This window comes from Rhineura floridana, chromosome 1 (assembly GCF_030035675.1).
Source record: "Rhineura floridana isolate rRhiFlo1 chromosome 1, rRhiFlo1.hap2, whole genome shotgun sequence".
NCBI lineage: Eukaryota > Metazoa > Chordata > Lepidosauria > Squamata > Rhineuridae > Rhineura > Rhineura floridana.
Window position 1 is genome coordinate 248374654 of NC_084480.1, and position 20150 is coordinate 248394803.

The 20150-nt window shown below is 42.1% G+C and overlaps 1 protein-coding gene across 2 annotated transcripts in view; it reads left to right on the forward strand.

Annotated features, from left to right (window-relative positions):
- TAF4B (TATA-box binding protein associated factor 4b) overlaps positions 1-19314 on the forward strand; it is a 120184-nt gene extending 100870 nt beyond the window's left edge. For both annotated transcript variants that reach the window (XM_061597494.1, XM_061597485.1), the window contains exon 15: positions 17636-19314. In XM_061597494.1, coding sequence (XP_061453478.1) covers positions 17636-17779 — 144 coding nt within the window. In that variant the 3' untranslated portion in view covers positions 17780-19314. The remainder of the gene's footprint in view (positions 1-17635) is intronic.
- Positions 19315-20150: the final 836 nt, after the last annotated feature.

The window sequence follows — 20150 nt, forward strand, 5'->3', positions numbered from 1 at the left end:
ACAGGTGTTGCAATTCCTTCATAAAGGCCTAAAGATGGGGCTTAAGCCCAACACCTTACGTCGACATGCGTCCACTTTATTGTCCATTCTATTAGTTTCATCCACTGCTACTCCTATTGCCTCGCATCCTCTTATTAAATGTTTTCTGAGGGGGGCTGCTGTACTTTCGCCGGCTGTCTCCCATCGCTTTCCTTCGTGGAGTTTGTCAAAGGTTCTGCAAGCTCTACAACGTCCTCCATTTGAGCCCCTTAGGACTGTGCCATTACGTCTGTTGTCTTTCAAGGTCCTGTTCCTGATAGCGGTCACTTCCGTGAGAAGAGTCTCGGAGTTGGGCGCATTGTCTTCCGCCCGCCATCTCTGTGTTTTTCATAAGGACTCTGTTGTGCTACGGACAGATCCCGCCTTTCACCCCAAGGTCAATTCGGTCTTTCATTGCAACCAGGACATCGTTCTTCCTTCCTTTTGCCCGAATCCCATCCATCCCCTGGAGAAGGCTTGGCATTCGTTAGATGTCCAGAGGGCCCTCAAGACCTACCTGTCTCGAACCCAGGATATGAGACTAACTGAGTCCTTGTTTGTATCCTTTCATCCACAATTTATGGGGAAGAAAGTAGCTAATTCCACCTTGTCTTGCTGGTTGCGCGCTTGTATAGCCTTAGCTTATGAGTCTCTTAAGCTTCCAGTACCCTCTAAGATTACAGCGCATTCCACTAGATCAGCAGCCACCACGGCTGCTTTTGCAACCAACGCTCCTCTTGCAGATATCTGCAGAGCGGCTGTTTGGTCTACCCCAGATTCGTTTATAAGGCACTACAAAATAGATGGTTATGCCTCTGCCGATGCCTCTTTTGGTAGGCGGGTGTTGCAACAGGTTCTCAATGATGATTAGGATGTGGGTGGTCCCTCCCTGTTATGGGCTGCTTTGGTACATCCCACTTGATGGCAGGCTACCTGTGGAAAATGGAACATTGGTCTCACCTGAAGGGTGATTTTCACAGGTAGCCTGCCATCATGACCCTCCTCTTTGGAGGACTTCTGGGGATTTTCCATTGGTTCTATATATTTCTGTTTACACTATAACTTTTTTTTCTGTATTGCTAAGTCAAGACTTTTCTAAATCTGTTATATTGAAGCTTTTTATTATTGTATTATTATGGAATCGCAAGTTTGTTATTTCCTTGCTAGCAGGCCCGTTGCCCTTTTTTCATACATTTTTAGATATCTCTCTGGACTTGTCGCGAATGAACTGGAGAGTGGGAGGGGCCTGAGGCCCCTAGTCTTGACTTTAGAACATTCTTGCCTTCGGACGCTAGGTGTAGCTATAATAACTGCTTGATTGCAGGCTACCTGTGAAAATCACCCTTCAGGTGAGACCAATGGTTCATTTTCATGGTGATACACAAAACAGTCAGAAAATCAAACTCAAAAGTGTAAAACGAGAAAAAAATCCAAACCCCTGTTAAACTTTTTTCTGTCATTGGTCTCATAATCTGTTGAAATTAATTAAAAATCAGAGAACCTGTAATGCTATTACTGACTTTGCCCTATACACTAATCTTCACCTTTTACAGTTTAAAAGTTTTAAAGAATGCATAGCTGATTTTGATTTAAGAAATTTAAGATTGATAAGCACGGGCATGCTCAGTAAGAACCAACTATCAGTGTTCTAAAAGCCAGACTCACAGCTGTTTGGCTTGGATGATCAGGTGGCCACACCCAGGCCAGACATTGATTCCACTTTAGACCTCAAAGAATCCTGGGAAGTGTAGTTTGTGAAGGGTGTTGAGAGTTGTTAGAAGTCTCCTGTTCCCCTGACAGAGCTCCAGTGGCCAGAGTGGTTTAACAATCAGCCCCTCTTCTGGGGATTGTAGTTCTGTGAGGGGGAAAAGGGCATCTCCTAGCAATTCTCAGCACCCTTCACAAACTATACTTCCCAGGATTCTTTGGGAGAAGCCATGACTGTCTAAAGTGAAATAAAGGTCTGGTGTGGATGGGGCCAGGGACAGTTTTGGTTTAAATTTGGGTGGGAGGCTACATGTGCCCTCTGTAGAATAAAAAGGTGGGGGAAACCCTGAAAAAGAATGATACTGTTCACAATGTTTTCCTTTTGAAAAAGAAAGGGGCTTTCCCTCTGCCCAAGGCCCACCCATCCAATCTCCTCCCCTTCCTCCCTCCCCCTACCCTTGTCTCCTCCTTCCCCCTCCTCCTATCAGATGCACATGTTACCAAATTCTTCCAACCTACACAGGAAGTGGATTGGACTGTGAAAGACCAACTCAAATTGTGTTGGCATTCTGACATATTTGTAGGGCAGTACAATATCTCAGAGAGGAGGTCAGGTCTCCTGTATTCATTATAGCTGCCCAATTTCCCTGCTTTTTAGAGTTTGATAGAAATATCTGTGGGCTATAGGTATATTCTTAAACTGCAGGGTTTTTTTGCCTGTTGGTGAATAGCATTCTATCACAGTATACAAATCTGTTGGAGCTTTCATAGTTTATATAGATGCTAGGAGGGGCTGTAGCTCAGCAGTAGAGCACCTGCTTTGCATGCAGAAGGTCTTGGGGGGGTCAATCCCTGGCATCTCCAGGTAGGCCTGGGAGAGACCTCTCCCTGAAATCCTGGAGGGCTGCTGCCAGTCAGAGTAGACAATACTGAGATGGACAGTTGGCCTGATTCAGTATAAGGCAACTTCCTATGTTCACTTTTAGTTTGTCAGATGTTAGAAGTACAAAAGGGCCAGCTAGTTATCAGTTTTTTCCAACCTGTCTCCTGTTATCATAAGCTGCATAGGAAAGGGGAAAACTTGTTTTGCACAAAACATGGTCTCTGAATGAAATACTCCAGTTTATAACAGAACTTAGGCAGCTGCCTTATGCTGTCAGACCACTGGTATATCTAGCTCCATATAGTCAACACTGACTGGCAGCTGCTCTCCATGGTTTCCAGCCCCTGGAGATTCTGAGGATTGGACTTAGGACCTTCCGCATGCAAAGCAGATGCTCTACCATTGAGCTATGGCCCTCCTTGTAATCTTGTGCCAGGAGATTGCCCTAGCTATTTCTGTAAAAATGGGAATCCCAATATAGGAGTGTCTGGTTCTTTGCTACAGGTTAGAAATGGTGGGGTATGTTGTAAATGGATCTGAAGAGTTGTGACTATAAAGTGTTTTTTTAATCAAATCTCTTGGAATTTTTTTAAAAGAAGCAGATTGCTTGTAATACATGCTTAACAAGGAAAGCAAAACATCCGTATGAGTTAACAGTGTTCTGTTCAGAGATGAAAGGATGGCCTTGAAATGGAAGAATATGGCTTGAGGGCCTGTACACACTAGGAATCACCAAAAGCACATTTTGAGAGAACTTGACTAATTTCATTGAATAGAATTAAATCAACTGAATGCAAAGATCCTTATTTTTCACAGCAGATAAAAGTAAAAAACTAAAACAGTTTGACACACATCTGACCAATTTCAGTTACTGATCTTGCTGTAAGTGTCAAAGTCATAGTAGTTATGCACCAGAAGTATGCATTTAATTCAGGCATAGACAGTTTGATGGGTATTTAAGGCATCTTGATGTTCTAGAGAGACTGAATTTGTTGCCCATGTCTCTCCCAACATGTAAGTGCCTGGGGTAGACATCTCTTAAAGGGTGCCACTTGGACCTCAGGGTGAAGTACCCTTCTCAGATTTCTCCTTGGCAATTCCCTTTAAAACAGTTGGACTCTATCCAAAAGGTTACGGAAACAGAAAATACACTAAGAACGAAAGTAACAGTTTCCCCCTTCCCCACTCCACTATGCTATGGTGAGGTGAATCTCAGTATATGTAGAAATAGAAAACCAAACCCAAAGGGGGCAAAGCCCTCTCAAATAACTCTGCCCAATGAGGACTAGCCTGCTCAGTGGCCTCCAGGAGCCAAGAAATGTTGAATGCCAGTTGGAAAATAAAAATGGAAAAGCTGGAGGGTGAAGAGTAAATTGGCCTGCTTGAATCCCTAATAGTTTATATGTTAATGTTCTGGAAGAAGGTATGGCTGGTTGGAAGCCTGAATAGAAATACGCTTTGTTAGGGTGTGAGTACCCTGCAGGTACCACTTGCCAAAAGGTATTGGAACCAGCCACCTTGTCAACATGATAGGATTGTGGAGTTAATGTTTCAGACCTCCAGATGTTGTTGAACTACAACTCCCATTCTTGATCATAGGCCATGCTGGCTGTGACTGATGGGAATTATAGTCCAACATGTGGAGTGATGCAGGTTCCTTTCTCCTGCTCTAAAGTGTGTCTCTTGAGCATAGTGGATTCCTTATGGAAATAAAGTGTGTGCTGACTAGCAGTCCACTCAGATGTAAGGGTTTGGTCCATCTTGGGCTATTCACGCTCTCTGTAACTGAGATGTGATTTCATTGGAGAACACTGGAGAACCAGTGTGTTGTATGTAACATCTGTTGGTGGAGGGTGGAGTTTCAGCTTCATCTCTGAATTTCCTAGGAACTGTCAGTTTAGGCCACACATGACAACAAATGTTGCCTGTTAATAGGCTAAAATATTCTAGGCTGCCATGTATAGGTTTAAGCAATGCTCTCTTATACTGGTACAAATTTAATTATTTTCTTGTGTGAAATATATCTGCAATTTAAATGACTAATTGTATTGTAGCTTTGGGCTAAACATATTGATAACACAAATGTTGATGGCATGTGAAGGGTCAAGAGTTTTATAATGTTGTTGATGATATATTGCCTAAAATGATGTGGCAGAGATCCAGAAAAAAATCAGTTTAATAATTGTCTATTAAGTTAACATGACACATTTTGTACGGTATTTGTTACCTCCAGGTACAGATTAAGGATCTGATGTAGCCACAGAAAGTGACATGCAAGCATGAATCTTGAGCATAATCGGGAATAAACTGACACTACATTTCCAGTAATTTGTCTCAATACGTAAAACACTCTGTTGGTTACATTTGAAAGGACTTGTAGAAATGTCACAATAGAAATTGGGGGAAGAAAACTACACAGCAGAATATTAACTTTAGTCTCTTGTAAATGCTTGACAGTTTAGTGAAGTTCTAGCCTGAACAATATTGTAAACATACACACTTATTCTTGAGTTGTTCAAGTGAAAACATGTCCCTGCTACTGCATGATCTGTCCCCGGAGTTTTCATTCTTCTTTTCTGTTTAAAATAAAAAGTGCTGTGTTCTCAAATACTTGTTTTACTGTCATAAAGCTGTCTTAAAGACTTTTTCATCCCAGTTAGAGTTTCTCTTGAGCTTTTGAGGGTCAACTTAAGCTTGTCTTTTTTCTATATATTGGCCTTTGGGATGACACACCATTGTAACAGTTTACAGTGGAGCTTTATATTGTAATTGTAGGGATGTGGGTACTCAGCTGGGGGGGGGAATAGGAATTCTTCAGTTTGAAGAATGTTTCCAACAATCTCTTGCTGACTGAAGTTTTTCATTTTGGGGGGGGGGCTCTCATTTCATTGCCAGTTGTGAAATCTTAACCATGCAATTGTATCAGCTAATCAGAACTTAAAGGAATTACCTTAAATGAGGCTTCTATTGGTTTTATGTTAAAACCTACCCTGGCTTTTTTTGTTTAACGCTTTACATTATTTGTAAATTTCTTGTAAAAAATCAAAACCCAGCATAGCATAAACTCATAGTGAAAAAAATTAAGCCCTCTACGTAAAATAAGCAGAAAACAAATCTACAACATGGTGAACACTTCTAAACATAAAAGTGAACAAGTTAAAGGCTGAAATTACAAGGGTAGTCTGGCCACAGTAATTCATGTCTTGGTAATCTCAAGATTCCTATTACAATGCACTCTCTGTGTGGCTACCCTTGGAGCTGTTCTGCAGGTTTCAGCTGGTACAAAGCCCTGAGGCCAGTTTGTTACTGGGGACAGACTATTGCCAGTGCATAACACCAGTGCTCAAAAGCTTGCACTGAGCCAAGTTCAAAGTTCTTGTATTAATTTACAGGTCCCTTAACATCTTGGGTCCAGAATACCTCAAGGACCGCCTGATTCTTTATATCCCTGCCCAGTCACTGAGGTCTTTGGAGGAGTCACTGTTAGTGGCCCCCAATAGCTTGGATGTATGGCTCATATCCACAAGAATTTGTGCATTCAGCATTGTGGGCCCTGTTTAATGGAACTCCCTTCCATTTGAGATTGGACAGGCCCCTTTCCTGTTGAACTTTCAGCATCTGCTGAATACTTTTTTATTCTAGCAGGTATTTAAAATGAATTCTGACTTTAGTTTGAACCAATTTTTATTTTCATTCTATTACATTCCACTTAACTGTAGTTAAGTGGCATATTAATTGTCTTAATAAAATACACATTTTTAATAGGAGTATCTAGTTCTGTATCTTTTTGGCTATGCTACTCTTCTATCAAGATCTATGGCCTGGTTTTAAAAAAATTCTGGTTAGCTCTTTCCCTGGGGGTGGGCAACCTGCTGCCCTAGAGCCACACAGCCCTTGTCTCGATTCATGTTGGAGGCAAGGAGGGAGGAAATTGGAAGAGAAAAGAGTATCGGAAAGGGACAGGTGGCTCCATCAATTTTTGGCTCTGTCACTGTTCACCACTGGTATGCAAACTCTCAGCAGTTAACTCTCAAGGCAATGGAACCCTCAGCAGGGAACCACTCCTGTTCTATTCATACAATTTTTTTAATTCGGTACATAAACTTCTCACCAAAACAACGCTATCACTGTGGAAATATGGGAATCACACTACAGTAAGTTGTTTAATACTACAGAAATGATAAATACTCCATCCATCTTAATAGACCCTAGTGAAACACCAGAATGGGTCTTAGTTGAATCTGAAACGGTTGTCGAAATAGTTGCAAAGCTAAAAAATGGAAAAGCAGCTGGGCCAGACAGGATTGCTCCAGATCTTCTTAAAAGCGGCATTTTCTGGTCGGCACCCAGGCTTGCTACTCTTTTCACAATAATTAACAGTACCGGAAGAATTCCTACCTCTTGGCTTAAGGCTTACATAATTCCAATACATAAGAAAGGACCTAGAGATGATCCAAACAACTATCGACCCATCAGTCTACTGTCTGTGGTGGGAAAGGTTTATGCTACCTTTCTGAGCACAATCTTGAAAACATGGGTCAAATCTAATAACATTTTAAACCAAGCACAGATAGGTTTTATATCGGGTCAGTCTGCGGTAGATCATTGTCTACTGCTGTCACAACTAGTAGCCAAATATACTAAACCAAATCGTGGCAAATTGTATGTCGCGTTTATAGACCTAAAAGCAGCGTTCGATTCTATTTCTCGCGAATGTCTGTGGAATAAATTAGAATCATATCGAAAAGAGATTACTTCAATTGATAGTAACATTATATCAAAATACCACAATTCAGATTCGATGCTCCCATCAGGGACATCTTACTAGTGAAATTCCATCTACACAGGGAGTGCGACAAGGATGTGTTCTAGCCCCAATGCTGTTTAACCTATATTTGGCGGATCTTCCCACCATTCTGGAGGATACCCAATTTCATGCCCCCAAAATAGGCTCAGCAAAGGACCCAATTTTACTATATGCCGATGACACAGTATTAATATCTATTGTGACGAAAATACTCTAGAGATAAACTACGCAAAGACCAAGGTTATGATATTTTCAAGGAGGAAACATAGACATAACTGGAAGTTGGGTCACACAAAAATCGAACAGGTAAATTCATACAAATACTTGGGAATCTGGTTCCAGGAGTCGGGTCTGTGGAATACGCATATACTTTATTTAAAAGCCAAGGCAAATAAAAAATTAGGAGCTATAATACGATTCTTCTTTACCAACGGAGGAAATTATATCCCGGCTGCTATAAGGCTTATTAAATTTAAAATTATTCCATTGCTGACTTATGGGGCTCCCGTCTGGTTCCCATACTATAAAGGGAAACTGGATGGAACAATACATTCCGCACTGAGATCTTTATTTGGAGTCCCTGGTTGTGTATCAGGAGCGTCTTTATTGTTGGAAGCCGGGATGAATTCCTTGTCTTGCATATTATGGACACATACTATCTATTTCTGGATCCGCTGTTGTAAAGTATTATCTCCTGAATCTTACCTGTCCTGCTTTTTAAAAGACCCTTTCTCAAAAGAAACATGGACAGGTAAGGTAATGGAAAAGTTATCACAGACGGGCCTCCACCCCCCCGAACTTTTAGCGGGGGATTTCAATAAGGCCAGGGCGACGATTAAACTTAGACTTACCGATATTGATAACCAGATCCTACTCAGTTTGACAAAAGGCCCTTGTTGCCCGAGGGCTCTGGGTATTAATATTGTTCCAAATCCAGAAGGGATGAAATACCAATATTGGTTAACGGTCCCCAAATATAGACGGGCTTTCACATTAGCCCGTTTCAATGTTCTACCATCCAATTTTTTATCTGGCAGGTTTAAAAAAATTCTGAGTATGAATAGGTACTGTCTTTGTAATGACTCAGAAATTGAGACTATTTCTCATGTTTTATTTTCCTGTAAACTATATAACAAAATCAGAAAAGATCTTCTCCACCCAATTCTGTCAAAATACCCTGGACGATCCAATGACGCATTATTAATAACCCTTTTACAGGGTTACAATGAAAACATCACCCTAACTGTGGCCAAATTTATAAACTTGGCCATTCAGCAAAGGAAGAAATTAGGCTGTCTTTAATACAGAGGACCAAATATGAACTTGGCCCCGCAACTCTATTTGATAAACAATTTTAACCTAAAATTGTATCCTATGGTGTATAGATGTTCTGGAGTTGGGCCTATAGAGACAAACAGACTAACCTAGTTCTGTTATTGTATTGTTATTGTCATCCTTACACTATATACAAGTAAGTTTTATATTCCTTGATATATTGTATTTTAATATTTTATGTTCGCATCCATGTATATATGTTATTCATTGGCTTAAAGGTCTGTTGACTTCAGAATAAACAATAATAAATAATAATAAAAAATTTAATTTTTGTGTCGCCTATCTGGCCGAAGCCACTCTAGGCGACGTACACATTAAAATTCAACAGTACAATATAGATACATAATAAAATACAGTGCAGTCAACAATAACCATTTTAAAAAGCAGCAGTACAGAACAGTTTAGGGCCATCAATAGACAATTTTAAAACAATATAGAGAAATTAGCCCACCCCGGGGATCCCAAAGGCCTGTCCAAAGAGCCATGTTTTTAAGGCTCGGCGAAATGTATCCAGGGAAGGGGCATGGCGAAGATCGAACGGGAGGGAGTTCCAGAGAGTGGGGGCCGCCACTGAGAATGCCCTCTCTCTAGTCCCCACCAACCTAGCTGTTTTCGTTGGTGGGACGGAGAGAAGGCCCTGTGTGGCTGATCTAGTCGGGCGGCTTAGTTGGTGGTACTGGAGGTGCTCCTTCAGGTAAGCTGGGCCGAGACTGTATAGGGATTTAAAGGTTAAGACCAACACCTTGAATTGGGCCCGGAAAACAACTGGAAGCCAATGTAGATGAAATAACACCGGCGTGATGTGATCACGGCGGCGACTGTTTGTAAGCAAACGTGCCGCCGCATTCTGCACCAGTTGTAGTTTCCGGACCGTTTTCAAGGGTAACCCCACGTAGAGCGCATTGCAGTAGTCTAATCGAGAGGTGACCAGGGCATGTACCACCAGTGAGAGCTGATGAATAGGGAGGTAGGGTTGCAACCTCCGTATGAGGTGTAGTTGATACCAAGCTGCCCAGCTTACTGCCGAAATCTGAGCCTCCATGGACAGCTTGGAATCAAGAACAACCCCGAGGCTGTGGACCTGATCCTTCAGGGGTAGTCTTACCCCATTAAGATTCAGGTCAACAACACCCAACTTTCCTCTGTCACCCACAAGTAGCACCTCGGTCTTATCAGGATTGAGCTTCAGCCTGTTCCTTCCCATCCACCCACTCACGGATTCCAGGCACTTGGACAAGGTCTCTGCAGCCAACTCCGGTGAGGATTTAAAGGAGAGATAGAGCTGCATGTCATCAGCATATTGGTGACACCGCAGCCCAAAACTCCTGATGATGGCTCCCAGCGGTTTTACATAGATGTTAAATAGCATGGGAGAGAGGATAGAACCCTGTGGCACTCCACAAGTGAGGGGCCAAGGGTCTGAAACCTCATCTCCCAATGCTACCTGTTGATGCCTGTCAGAGAGAAAGGAACGGAACCACTGTAAAACAGTGCCTCCTATTCCCAATCCCTCCAGGCGATCTAACAGGATACCGTGGTCGACGGTATCAAAAGCCGCTGAGAGATTGAGAAGGACAAGAAAGGTGAATTCTCCCCTGTCTAATGCCCTCCTCATATCATCTACCATAGCGACCAAGGCTGTTTCAGTACCATGTCCAGTCCTGAAACCCGATTGGTATGGATCCAAATAATCCGTTTCATCCAAGTGTGCTGACAACTGGCTAGCCACCACTCACTCAATGATCTTGCCTAAAAATGGCAAATTCGAAATGGGGCGAAAGTTGTTCAAAACTTGGGGATCCAAGGAGGACTTTTTTAGGATGGGTTTTATAATTGCCTCCTTGAGGGTCGGTGGCATTACACCCTCCTTCAAGGATGTATTTACCACCGCCCTGATCCCTTCGCCCAATTTCTCCTTGCAGTTCATAAGGAACCAGGATGGGCAAGGATCAGTCAGACAGGTGGTAGGCTTCACCGTTGAAAGTACCTTGTCCACATCCTCAGAAGGAAGAGGCCGGAACCGATCCCACTGAACCGGATTGCAACTGGTCAACTCTGGATCCTCTACTGCATCCACAGCGTACGGAATCGAGTTCTTCAGGTGTTCGACTTTATCGGCAAAGTGCCTTGCCAATTTGTCACAGGAAGCCTTTGAATGCTCCAAGGGTTCCTGAGCAACTGGACCGACCAGGCTTCGGACCACTTGGAACAGCTTCCTGGGACAGCACTCTGCGGATGCAATAGAGGCAGCAAAGAAATCCTTCTTTGTTGCCTTTATTGCCACCTGGTAGGCAGCTATTGCTGCTCTAACCTGTGTCCGAGCATCTTCAGAGCGGGATTTCCGCCACCGGCGTTCTAGTCGTCTCACCTCCTGTCTCAGACTTCGCAACCGAGGTGTGTACCACGGTGCTGTCTGAGTTCTGTTCAGGGGGAGATGACGTTTCGGAGCCACCCGGTCTAATGCCCTGGTGATTCCCTCGTTCCACTCCGTCACCAGGGTTTCGACCGGATGACCTTCAGCAGGTTCCAAGTCCCCCAGCGCAGTCAGGAATCCATCTGGATCCATCAGGCGCCTGGGGCGGACCATTCTAATAGGTCCTTTACCCCTGCGGAGGGTGTGTGGCATCGAGAAGTCAAAATACACCAGATAGTGATCTGACCATGACACGGGGGTAAAAGAAATGGCCCCCAACTTCAGAACACTCCCCACCACTCCCAGGACAAATACAAGGTCGAGAGCATGACCGGCTACATGGGTGGGCTCAGTGTTACTAAGGTGCAGTTCCCAGGAAGCCATGGTTTCCAGGAAATCCCGAGGGGCTCCAATGAGAGTGGTCTCAGTGTGTACGTTAAAATCCCCCAGTACTAACAGTTCTGGGGTCAATGTTCGCACATCCGAGACCATCTCCAGCACCTTGGTCAGGGAGTCTGCTGTGCAGCGAGGCAGGCGGTACACAAGCAGGATCCCCAAACTGCCCTTCGGGCCCAACCTCCAGTACATGCAATCAACAAACTTGGTCCTTGGGAGTGGAGGCCTGGTGAACATCAAGGACTCCCGATAGATGACTGCCACTCCTCCTCCCCGCCTTCCTACCCTCGGTTGCTGCGCATAACGGAAACCTGGCGGACACATGGCCTCAAGAGTGGGAGCTGAGGCCTCGTCCAGCCAGGTCTCTGTAATACATACCAGGTCTGCACACTCATCCAGTATCATATCATGGATGACAGATGTTTTTTGTGTCACAGACCTGGCATTACATAGCAGCAGTCGAAGGTCGGTAGGAATCCTGCATCCCCCAGTTAACTTCTGGTTTTGGGCAGACCCAGAACAGGGGATGGGTATTACGCATCTATCCCCTGTTCTTCTGAATTGACGTGGTTTGCCCTTAGCATCAGTCCAGTGCCTGCCGCCCAATCTTGATATAACTTGGCCCCCATCCTTCTCTGTTCCATCCCCCCTTGGTTTACACATGCCCCTATCCCTGCAGCCTAATGGACAGGCCTATCCTAAGACAATAATAAAAGCAAGACCCACCCCGTACACCCCGGAGACTACCAGCCACTCCTTTAAGACTGCAGTAAAAATGAAATAGTTTAAATCACAGACTATCCACTTATATGTGCAAACAATTTATAAATGCAGACATACACACTCACTCACAACATACACTCATATGCACGCTCACTCCTCCAATTCAAACCAACACGTCAGACATAGTCCCGTACTCTGTGCACGCAAACGCCGGCTCCAGAATCTCTCTTCTTCCCACGGCAACGCCACCCTCGGAAATCCAGACGATAGTGGTGGCAAGGAGGCATGGGCCACCAATAACAATCAACTTCTCACCAATCAGAATTCTGTAATTTATCAAACCACTGAATTGAGGCAAGCTTAGCTGCCAACAGTATATGAGAAGCGAGGGTGGATCACCTGGTGTGACTTTATTACATATGTGAACAATACACAAATGACAAGAAATCGCTTTGTACTGGAGTCCATTGTGGATTTTCTTTTTCCTTGATTCATTAACTTGTTTGTTCTTACTGTCTTTTGAGAAGTGATAGTACTTAATTGTATTTTTGCCATTTGGGTACTACTTGGACTAGTACTATTTAGGTTAGCCCACAGAATATGTAACATTACTGCAATTGTTAATTTTGTATTTGTCATATTTTTCCATGCTAACATCTTTTTTAACAAATGCAGCAAAAAGTAGGCTGAACTTAAAGGAGTGGTGGCGCCTGTAATATGACCAATCAGGCCTAATATATACTGGCAGTAAAAAGCTCTGTACAACTTCACATTCTTACCATATGGAAAAGTGCCCTTGTAATTATTTATTTATTGAATTTGTATCGTCCCCTTCTTCACAAAGGACCCTGGGATGATAAACATCAAAATCTTAAAACAATACAATTTAAAGTAAAATGGAAACACATTTAAAACACTTAAAAACATCTAAGGCATCTAAATACATAAATCCATACCAGCTTAACCCAGACTCCAATCTGGTTTTATGTATTGGGGGTCCGAGGTAGAATTTTGTATGACAGCTCTTTTATTTTGGCGCATAATGAAAGCCTTGGATAAGTCTCCTAGACTGGCATAAAATCTTTCATTTAGAGTTCAGTTTGCACATCTGTTTCCAAATTGTACATGTAAGCTAAAACCTATATAGGCTTTTGTGCGCATTTGATTAAATTATCATATTTGTTTATTTTATAAAATTAATTATAGACTGCCCCTCATATAAAATATCAGGGCAGTGTGCAACAAAATTTACAAGTACAATAAAGGAAAATACCATAAAACAAAATAAGATAATCATGAAAATGATTGGCTCATCTTGGAAAAGTTTAAACTAGTATAACATACAGTGTGAGGGAGGCTCAAAGGGTTTTTTTTAGTGTCTTGTGAAAGTTCCCTTAGATGGATTCAAATATTGCTTGGCTAAGTAGATGTCTGAGGCGAACTTCGCAGGTTAATTTTAGAAGAATCAGCAGCTATTCCAAGTGATTAAACATAGTGGTTTTGAAATCACTATACATCCTTAGATGCAGCTTCAATTCACTTTTATTGGTGGTGCTGTCTCCTGCAGTAGGTTGTAGAAACTCCAGGCAGGACTAGGTAGCTAAAGCACTGGGCAAGTGAGGAGGATGAGACAATAGAGAGTTATCAGGGAATCAGCCAAACATTGTAATAGTGGAACAACCAAGGGCCTTCGCCTTCAGTCCTCAAAGAGACCGAGGCTAGGTCTCCCATCATCTTGGCCTTCTCAGTTCCTTCCCACTGAGGTCTTTTTCTCATCATAAGCCTACAAACTCACTGGACTCTATACTTTGAGCAGGACAAATTCTCTGCTCTGTTTCATCTGCTACCCAAATGCTCTCACCCGCTACCAAAACAACCCATAAGTCATTTTGAAATGGGGAAATAATGTTTTTATTTTCCTGCAGGAAAACCATGCGGCAAGAAGACTTAGACAAATTCATGGTGGATAGGCCTGTCAGCAGCTGTTAGCCATAATACCTGATACTTCCTGCATTTAGAGACAGTTCAGCCCTGAATACCAAATACTAGGGACATAAAAGGGGAGGGCGGTTTTGATCATCCTCTGAAGTTGTGCACTACAACTTCCTTCAGTCTCAGCCAGAATGGCCGATGGTCAGGTATTATTGGAGCTGTAGTCCATGGCATCTGGAGGGCACCATGTTGGCTACCTTTATTGGCATCCAGCTGACTGTTCTTGGAAGTAGGCTGCTGGACTAGATCAACACTCAAGTCTGATTCAACAGTTCTTTTCTTGTGGACTTACAATATTAAGTAGGAAAGGGTGTAGATCTTTGCCGCTCTTAAATAACAGTATGATTGGTAAGTAAGTTCCATTTTTGACAGCAAGTTGATTTTCACTGAACAAACTATAAAACAGCATATGTAGTGTTAAAGCTGTTTCGGGGTTTGCCTTGGTGCATGTGTCACTCTTGATTTTCTCTTTAGATTAAGTTCATGGAGAAGGGTTTCCTGGTTGATTTTGTGGCTTATTTGTCATTCCTGACAGACAAGGAGTTGTTGCCTAGAAAAAACAAATGAAATCCAGGATTTTTGTGTAATGATATTAACATTAATATTTTGATGTCCATCCTGCCCTTTTCCCCAGAAGGAGCCCAGGGTGGCAAACAAGGGACAAAACTCTAAAAACAACTTCTAAAATCTTAAATAAAACATCTTTAAAAAAAAAAAATCTTTGAAAACATCTTAAAAAGCAATTCCAGCACAGACACAGACTGGGATAAGGTTTCTACTTAAAAGGATTGTTGAAAGAAGGAGGTCTCAACCCAGAAGCAAAAGGTAGCAAAGACTGGGAGTTCATCCTGTTTCTAACGTGGCTGTAATTTCATGGGAAATACATCTCTGAATAAGTATAAATAAATAAAACCCTGCTAATGTAAAAGGAAAAAGCATCCATCAGTAGTATATCCACAGTGCAAGGGGCAGTCCCTGTGGTTGAGCGAGCATTGCTGCGTGAGTCCAACAAAACAGCCCACTGTTACTGTACCAATGAGGGGGAAGAGAGAGCATGATGTATGACAGCCCTGCAGTGTACTCCGTATTATCAAGTCTCTTGGCAGGCTGAGTTCTCTTCTAAGGAAATGCACTTGGAGGAGATGCTGTTAAGTTGATTGTAGCAGCAAAATGGGGAAAGGAGCGGTTAATTGCTTTCCAACTCATGAGGGGTGGGAAGTAGGGAGATTCTTGGGGTGGGCTGTTGTTACAGGTATAAACACTAAAATGGGCATATTCATGTCAAAGCTCAAATCTTTTTGTAAAAATGACCTGCACTCATAACATTGTTGTTTATTAAGTATAAATAACCACAGCAAATGTTATGGTTTGCAACTAATGATATTTGAGGTCCTTGCATGGTTTAGGGCCAGCACTAGAGGAAGGCTCTTGTGCTTTTAACAGCTGTATGGCAGGCAGAAATTGAACAGGATTCCTGCACTGAGCAGGGGGTTGAACTCAGTGTCCTTATAGGTCCCTTCCGATTCTACTATTCTTTGAGTCTAGGTTAAGCCCTTTCTAGTATGGAAATAGAATTCTGGGAAACGCTTCACCTATTAACATTCTGTCAGACATCTTATTTACTTCCATGTTGCTCCTGGTTTATTTTTGGGCTCTCTACAAGAAGATACAAATTTGCATATGACACAAACCATATGCATGTCTGTGTTCTTGTTTGCAAATTGGGCAGAGCCCAATCCACATACAGTATACTGGTCCCAGAAAATCCTATGGGCACCCTTGCCTCAAAAGCTTTCCTCTGAGGGATGCTGCTCTCAGGCTAAAAATGTTTCCTAATCCTTGTAGTACACACTTATCCACAAGATAGCCCCATTGAACTTGCACATCCAAGTAAACTGTACATAGGGTGAAGCTCTAACTATTGTCAGCAGTGGCTGAGAAACAGATCCAGATATTGGGGGGGGGAAGAGATTGCTGGTTGGGAGTCAGAAGTTTTTGTCATGTACATTCTGAGAATAGGTAAGCTTGTTTGTGAATGCTGAATATTAAGTCTTCTAAGCTGGTATCTGTTTAGGGAGGGGAGAGTATTTACTTTCTAAAGTTCTTTGACTTCTGAAGGACATGACTATTGGATTGCTGAGAAAATCCCCTGGGGCTTGTTTCATTTATAATAATGCCTTTGGGCCTTCTGATGCATCCTGCTGGATTGACCTCTTTTTCAACCCTGTAATGGCAGCTGTGCTACAAAGCTAGTCCCCGCCCCCCGCTTAAGGAGTTGTCTTACTTTGAACTGTGTCTCTTTTGTGTCCTTTTGGGCCCTCTCTATCCCTGGTACATGGCCAGCAATCTTTCTTCCATGCCTATTTTATGCCCAGCATTGAACAAATTGAAAGCTTCAAAATGATGGCATTTTTACTGTTTTGGTTTTAAATTGGTGAAAGGTGCTGTATCATGTTAGCAGGAAAAATAGCTTTCCTTTATGAAAAAAGCAGATAGGAACTTTTCAAAGTGCTTTTTAAAGTCCGTTTGACACTAAATTATTTGCATGTTTTATTTCCTACATATTTCCAAACGTTTAAGTGTGTTGGCTTTAAATTGTTTCAACTGATACTTGCTAAGCAAGGTTGAAATTACCTTTGTTAGATAGCATCTTGGATAAATAATAGATTTCTATCTGACTGACAGCACCTTGCAACATGGTACTAAAGTTATACGGTCAACTCTAAAAGCAATGTGGTACAGATAATGTGAAGCCTGCGAAAGTGTTCAGTGTTCCCCTAAAAATGAAAGAGGAGCTAGCCACCACATAACCCCTAGGTAGTTCTACCCCTAGGTAGTTCCATGTGCTACCATGGATAAGTCCATGCATCTAGGCCATCATATGTTTGCCGCCCTGGGCTCCTGCTGGGAGGACAGGTCAGATATAAATTAAATAATAAATAAATAAGTTAAGGGTATTAATAGGGCCTCTCAAACAGTTCTTAAGGCTGGGATGGAGTCTTATCTGACATCTTCCATCAGTTATTCAGGACCAGACCATTTAGGGCTTTCTATTATTTGTGCCTGAAGATGCTGAATTCAGTTCTTTGAAAAATGAATGTTGTCATTCAGCAACTGTGCTGCAGCATTTGGAACTGAATGTGTTTCCTGAACCCTTCTCAACAGTAGCTACAGAGACTGCATTTCAGCAGTCCAGTCTAGTGTCAGTTGCTTACAGGAGGCCTCAGTATATGTAGGGCAAATATTGAGAGGGTGAAGCTCGTGCAACACACTTGCATACCTGTTCAAGTTGCTCTTATGCTGTACATTGTGTTTTAATTTTGAATGCCTACTCACCTTTTTTCCTCTTCTCCTGTCTTAGGGCTTGAACAGATCACCCAATCTTGCAAAACCGTGTCTTCGTCCAAGAGTAACACGTATCTGTCTCAGGGACATGATATTTTGTATGGAACAAGAGAGAGAGATGAAACATTCTTTAGCCTTCTACCAGGCTCTTATGAAGTAATGGCTAGACTCTTTACATCTCAGCTTGCCACCATTTGTTGCCAAAGAACACCTATTTGCACTGTCTTGAAGTCTGTTCTTGAATAAGCACTTGTTTACACTGATAAAAAATGAATGAAGAGAGTTGCCTAGAATAGTTGGTAGTCACTGAACACAAGCAGGCTGGCTGAATGTACTGGAGACACAGGGCTAAAGGAGCCTGCTAAGTTCAGTGTCACTTCTGTCAGTATTTCAATCTGCAATATTATCCTATGAATATTGTGCCTTGTAATGCTGCAGTTGGGGAAAGATGGCATGACAAATGTATTTAATCACAAACCAGCAGGCATTTGTAGTGCATTGTCTACAGGATTCAACCTCTCTAAATGTCCTAGTTTTTTGAGTTTGTTGTAGAAAGCTGGAAAAGAAACCACTCTGGAGGAAGCCAAAGAAGTGCCGAAGTGAGTTCTATAATCTACTGCCTTCAAAGGAAGATAGAGAAAAAGGGATACTTGCTTGTATTGCCAGTACTATTGGAGAGATCTACAAGCAAGTTGGAGATGTAAGAGTTGGAATGAGCAGCTTTTGGAAATGTAGGTGCTTCAATTTAAAAGGTAATCTGGTAGAACACTTAACATCAGCAGATTACCCTTTTGCATTTTCATCATAACAATGACTTTAGATGCATTTAATTTTGCATCTGTGTGGATTTAAAGCAGGGGACTATCCCTGAAGATCATGCAATTTGAAAGACATCCCCTGGTTTATATAAAGTATAGAATTATTTGATAACCTTCCTACATTATGGGAGTTGAAGAATATATATAATTATCAGGGATTTGATCACTTTATCTTAAGCACAAGACTTGGAAATGACACTAAAATCTGCTGCTTAATAGGGAAAAAATTCTGCTGTGGCATTTGTAGAAGAGCACAAACCTGTTCAGGGAGCTGAAGTGATAGTTCTGCTGAATTTCAAAAAGAGCCTGCCTGTTAGCCGTCCTGGATCACTTCAGAAGATGTTGGTTGCGGAGAGCTACATGAAGATGTCTTTTGCACTTTCCTACAAATTCTACACTTTCCTGTACACTTAATGTACCGCTGCATAACATTGGGTATATAATGGATTGTTTGAGAGACAGCAACTGAATGCCTTTACAATTAAAGTCTTTATTTTTAAAGGTTCTTAAGCCTTTTTGGTATGCCATTCTACAAACTGGGGAATAGAAGTGGAAAACCACCTAACTTTGAGATCAGGACCACTGCAGAATGTTGAGAGGTTCTAATCCAGTTCTGGTTTCTCTGTTAGCAAAACTGTGAACTAAGTTAGTTAAACCAATGCAGTAAATTACTTTTGTGTGTGATATGTCAGTACTCTGGACTATGAAGCACTAAGCAGCAAGATCTTGATTGTATTAGGCAAAAAAAAAGTGTAATAAAATGCTTAACTTTACTACGTGTGAAGTACAGCATTTTCCTTGGTTATGTATTCAGTCTTACTGACAGATGCTTAAAATTATTTTAAATACTGCATTAAAGTAACTATTTTATTAAAAATGTTAAGAGTATTTACTCCATTAAACATCAGAAATGTTATTATTACATCCAGCAGTGCAAACATGAATATCTAGCTATTAGCACATTAAAGCATAATGCCCTCAACAGCGTAGACATACATAAGAAGAGCCTGCTGGATCAGGCCAATGGCCCATCTAGTCCAGCATCCATACTTTAAGCTCAGTTTTTGAGTTCTTTTGCTCATACAGCAAATTTTCCTATTTGTGGCATACAGAATTGGGGACAAACGAGACATGGTATAACTATGTGTTTGCTATCCAAGGGTTTTGCTCTGTTCACATACAAAGTGGGAGGTGAGATCTTTTTGCTCAAAAGCCAATGTGTGAGAACTGAATCCAGCCTCTCTCTCCCCAGCCCATTTAATTACATTTATATCATACCTCTCATCATGGAACTCAAAGCTGTGTAGATGGGTCTCCTACAGAGTCTTTTATCCAGGCACTAATCAGACTCAGACCTGCTTAGCTTCTGCAAGATAACTGTACCACTTGATCTCTGCTAGTGGGTTCATTTGCACTCAGCTCCGCACTCTTCCCGGGTGTAATAAGCGAGTTGGGGTAGACAGGGCGGCTTGCGTGTTGGGTTTGGACCTAACATCCTCAAACTAGGCCCATAAGCTGCTTACACAATTATCTCTCTACCTGACTCACTTTCACTACTGGAACTGAGCTGCATAAAAATTAAAGGCAGCGTAGCACAACAATGTAAGGGTAAATTGATTTTGTTCCTCTCCTGCCATATGTGCTATGGTCTGAAGGCACATAAAGCCAGCTCCCTGATGAAGCTAAGCAGGGTCAGGTCTGGTCAGTGCCTGG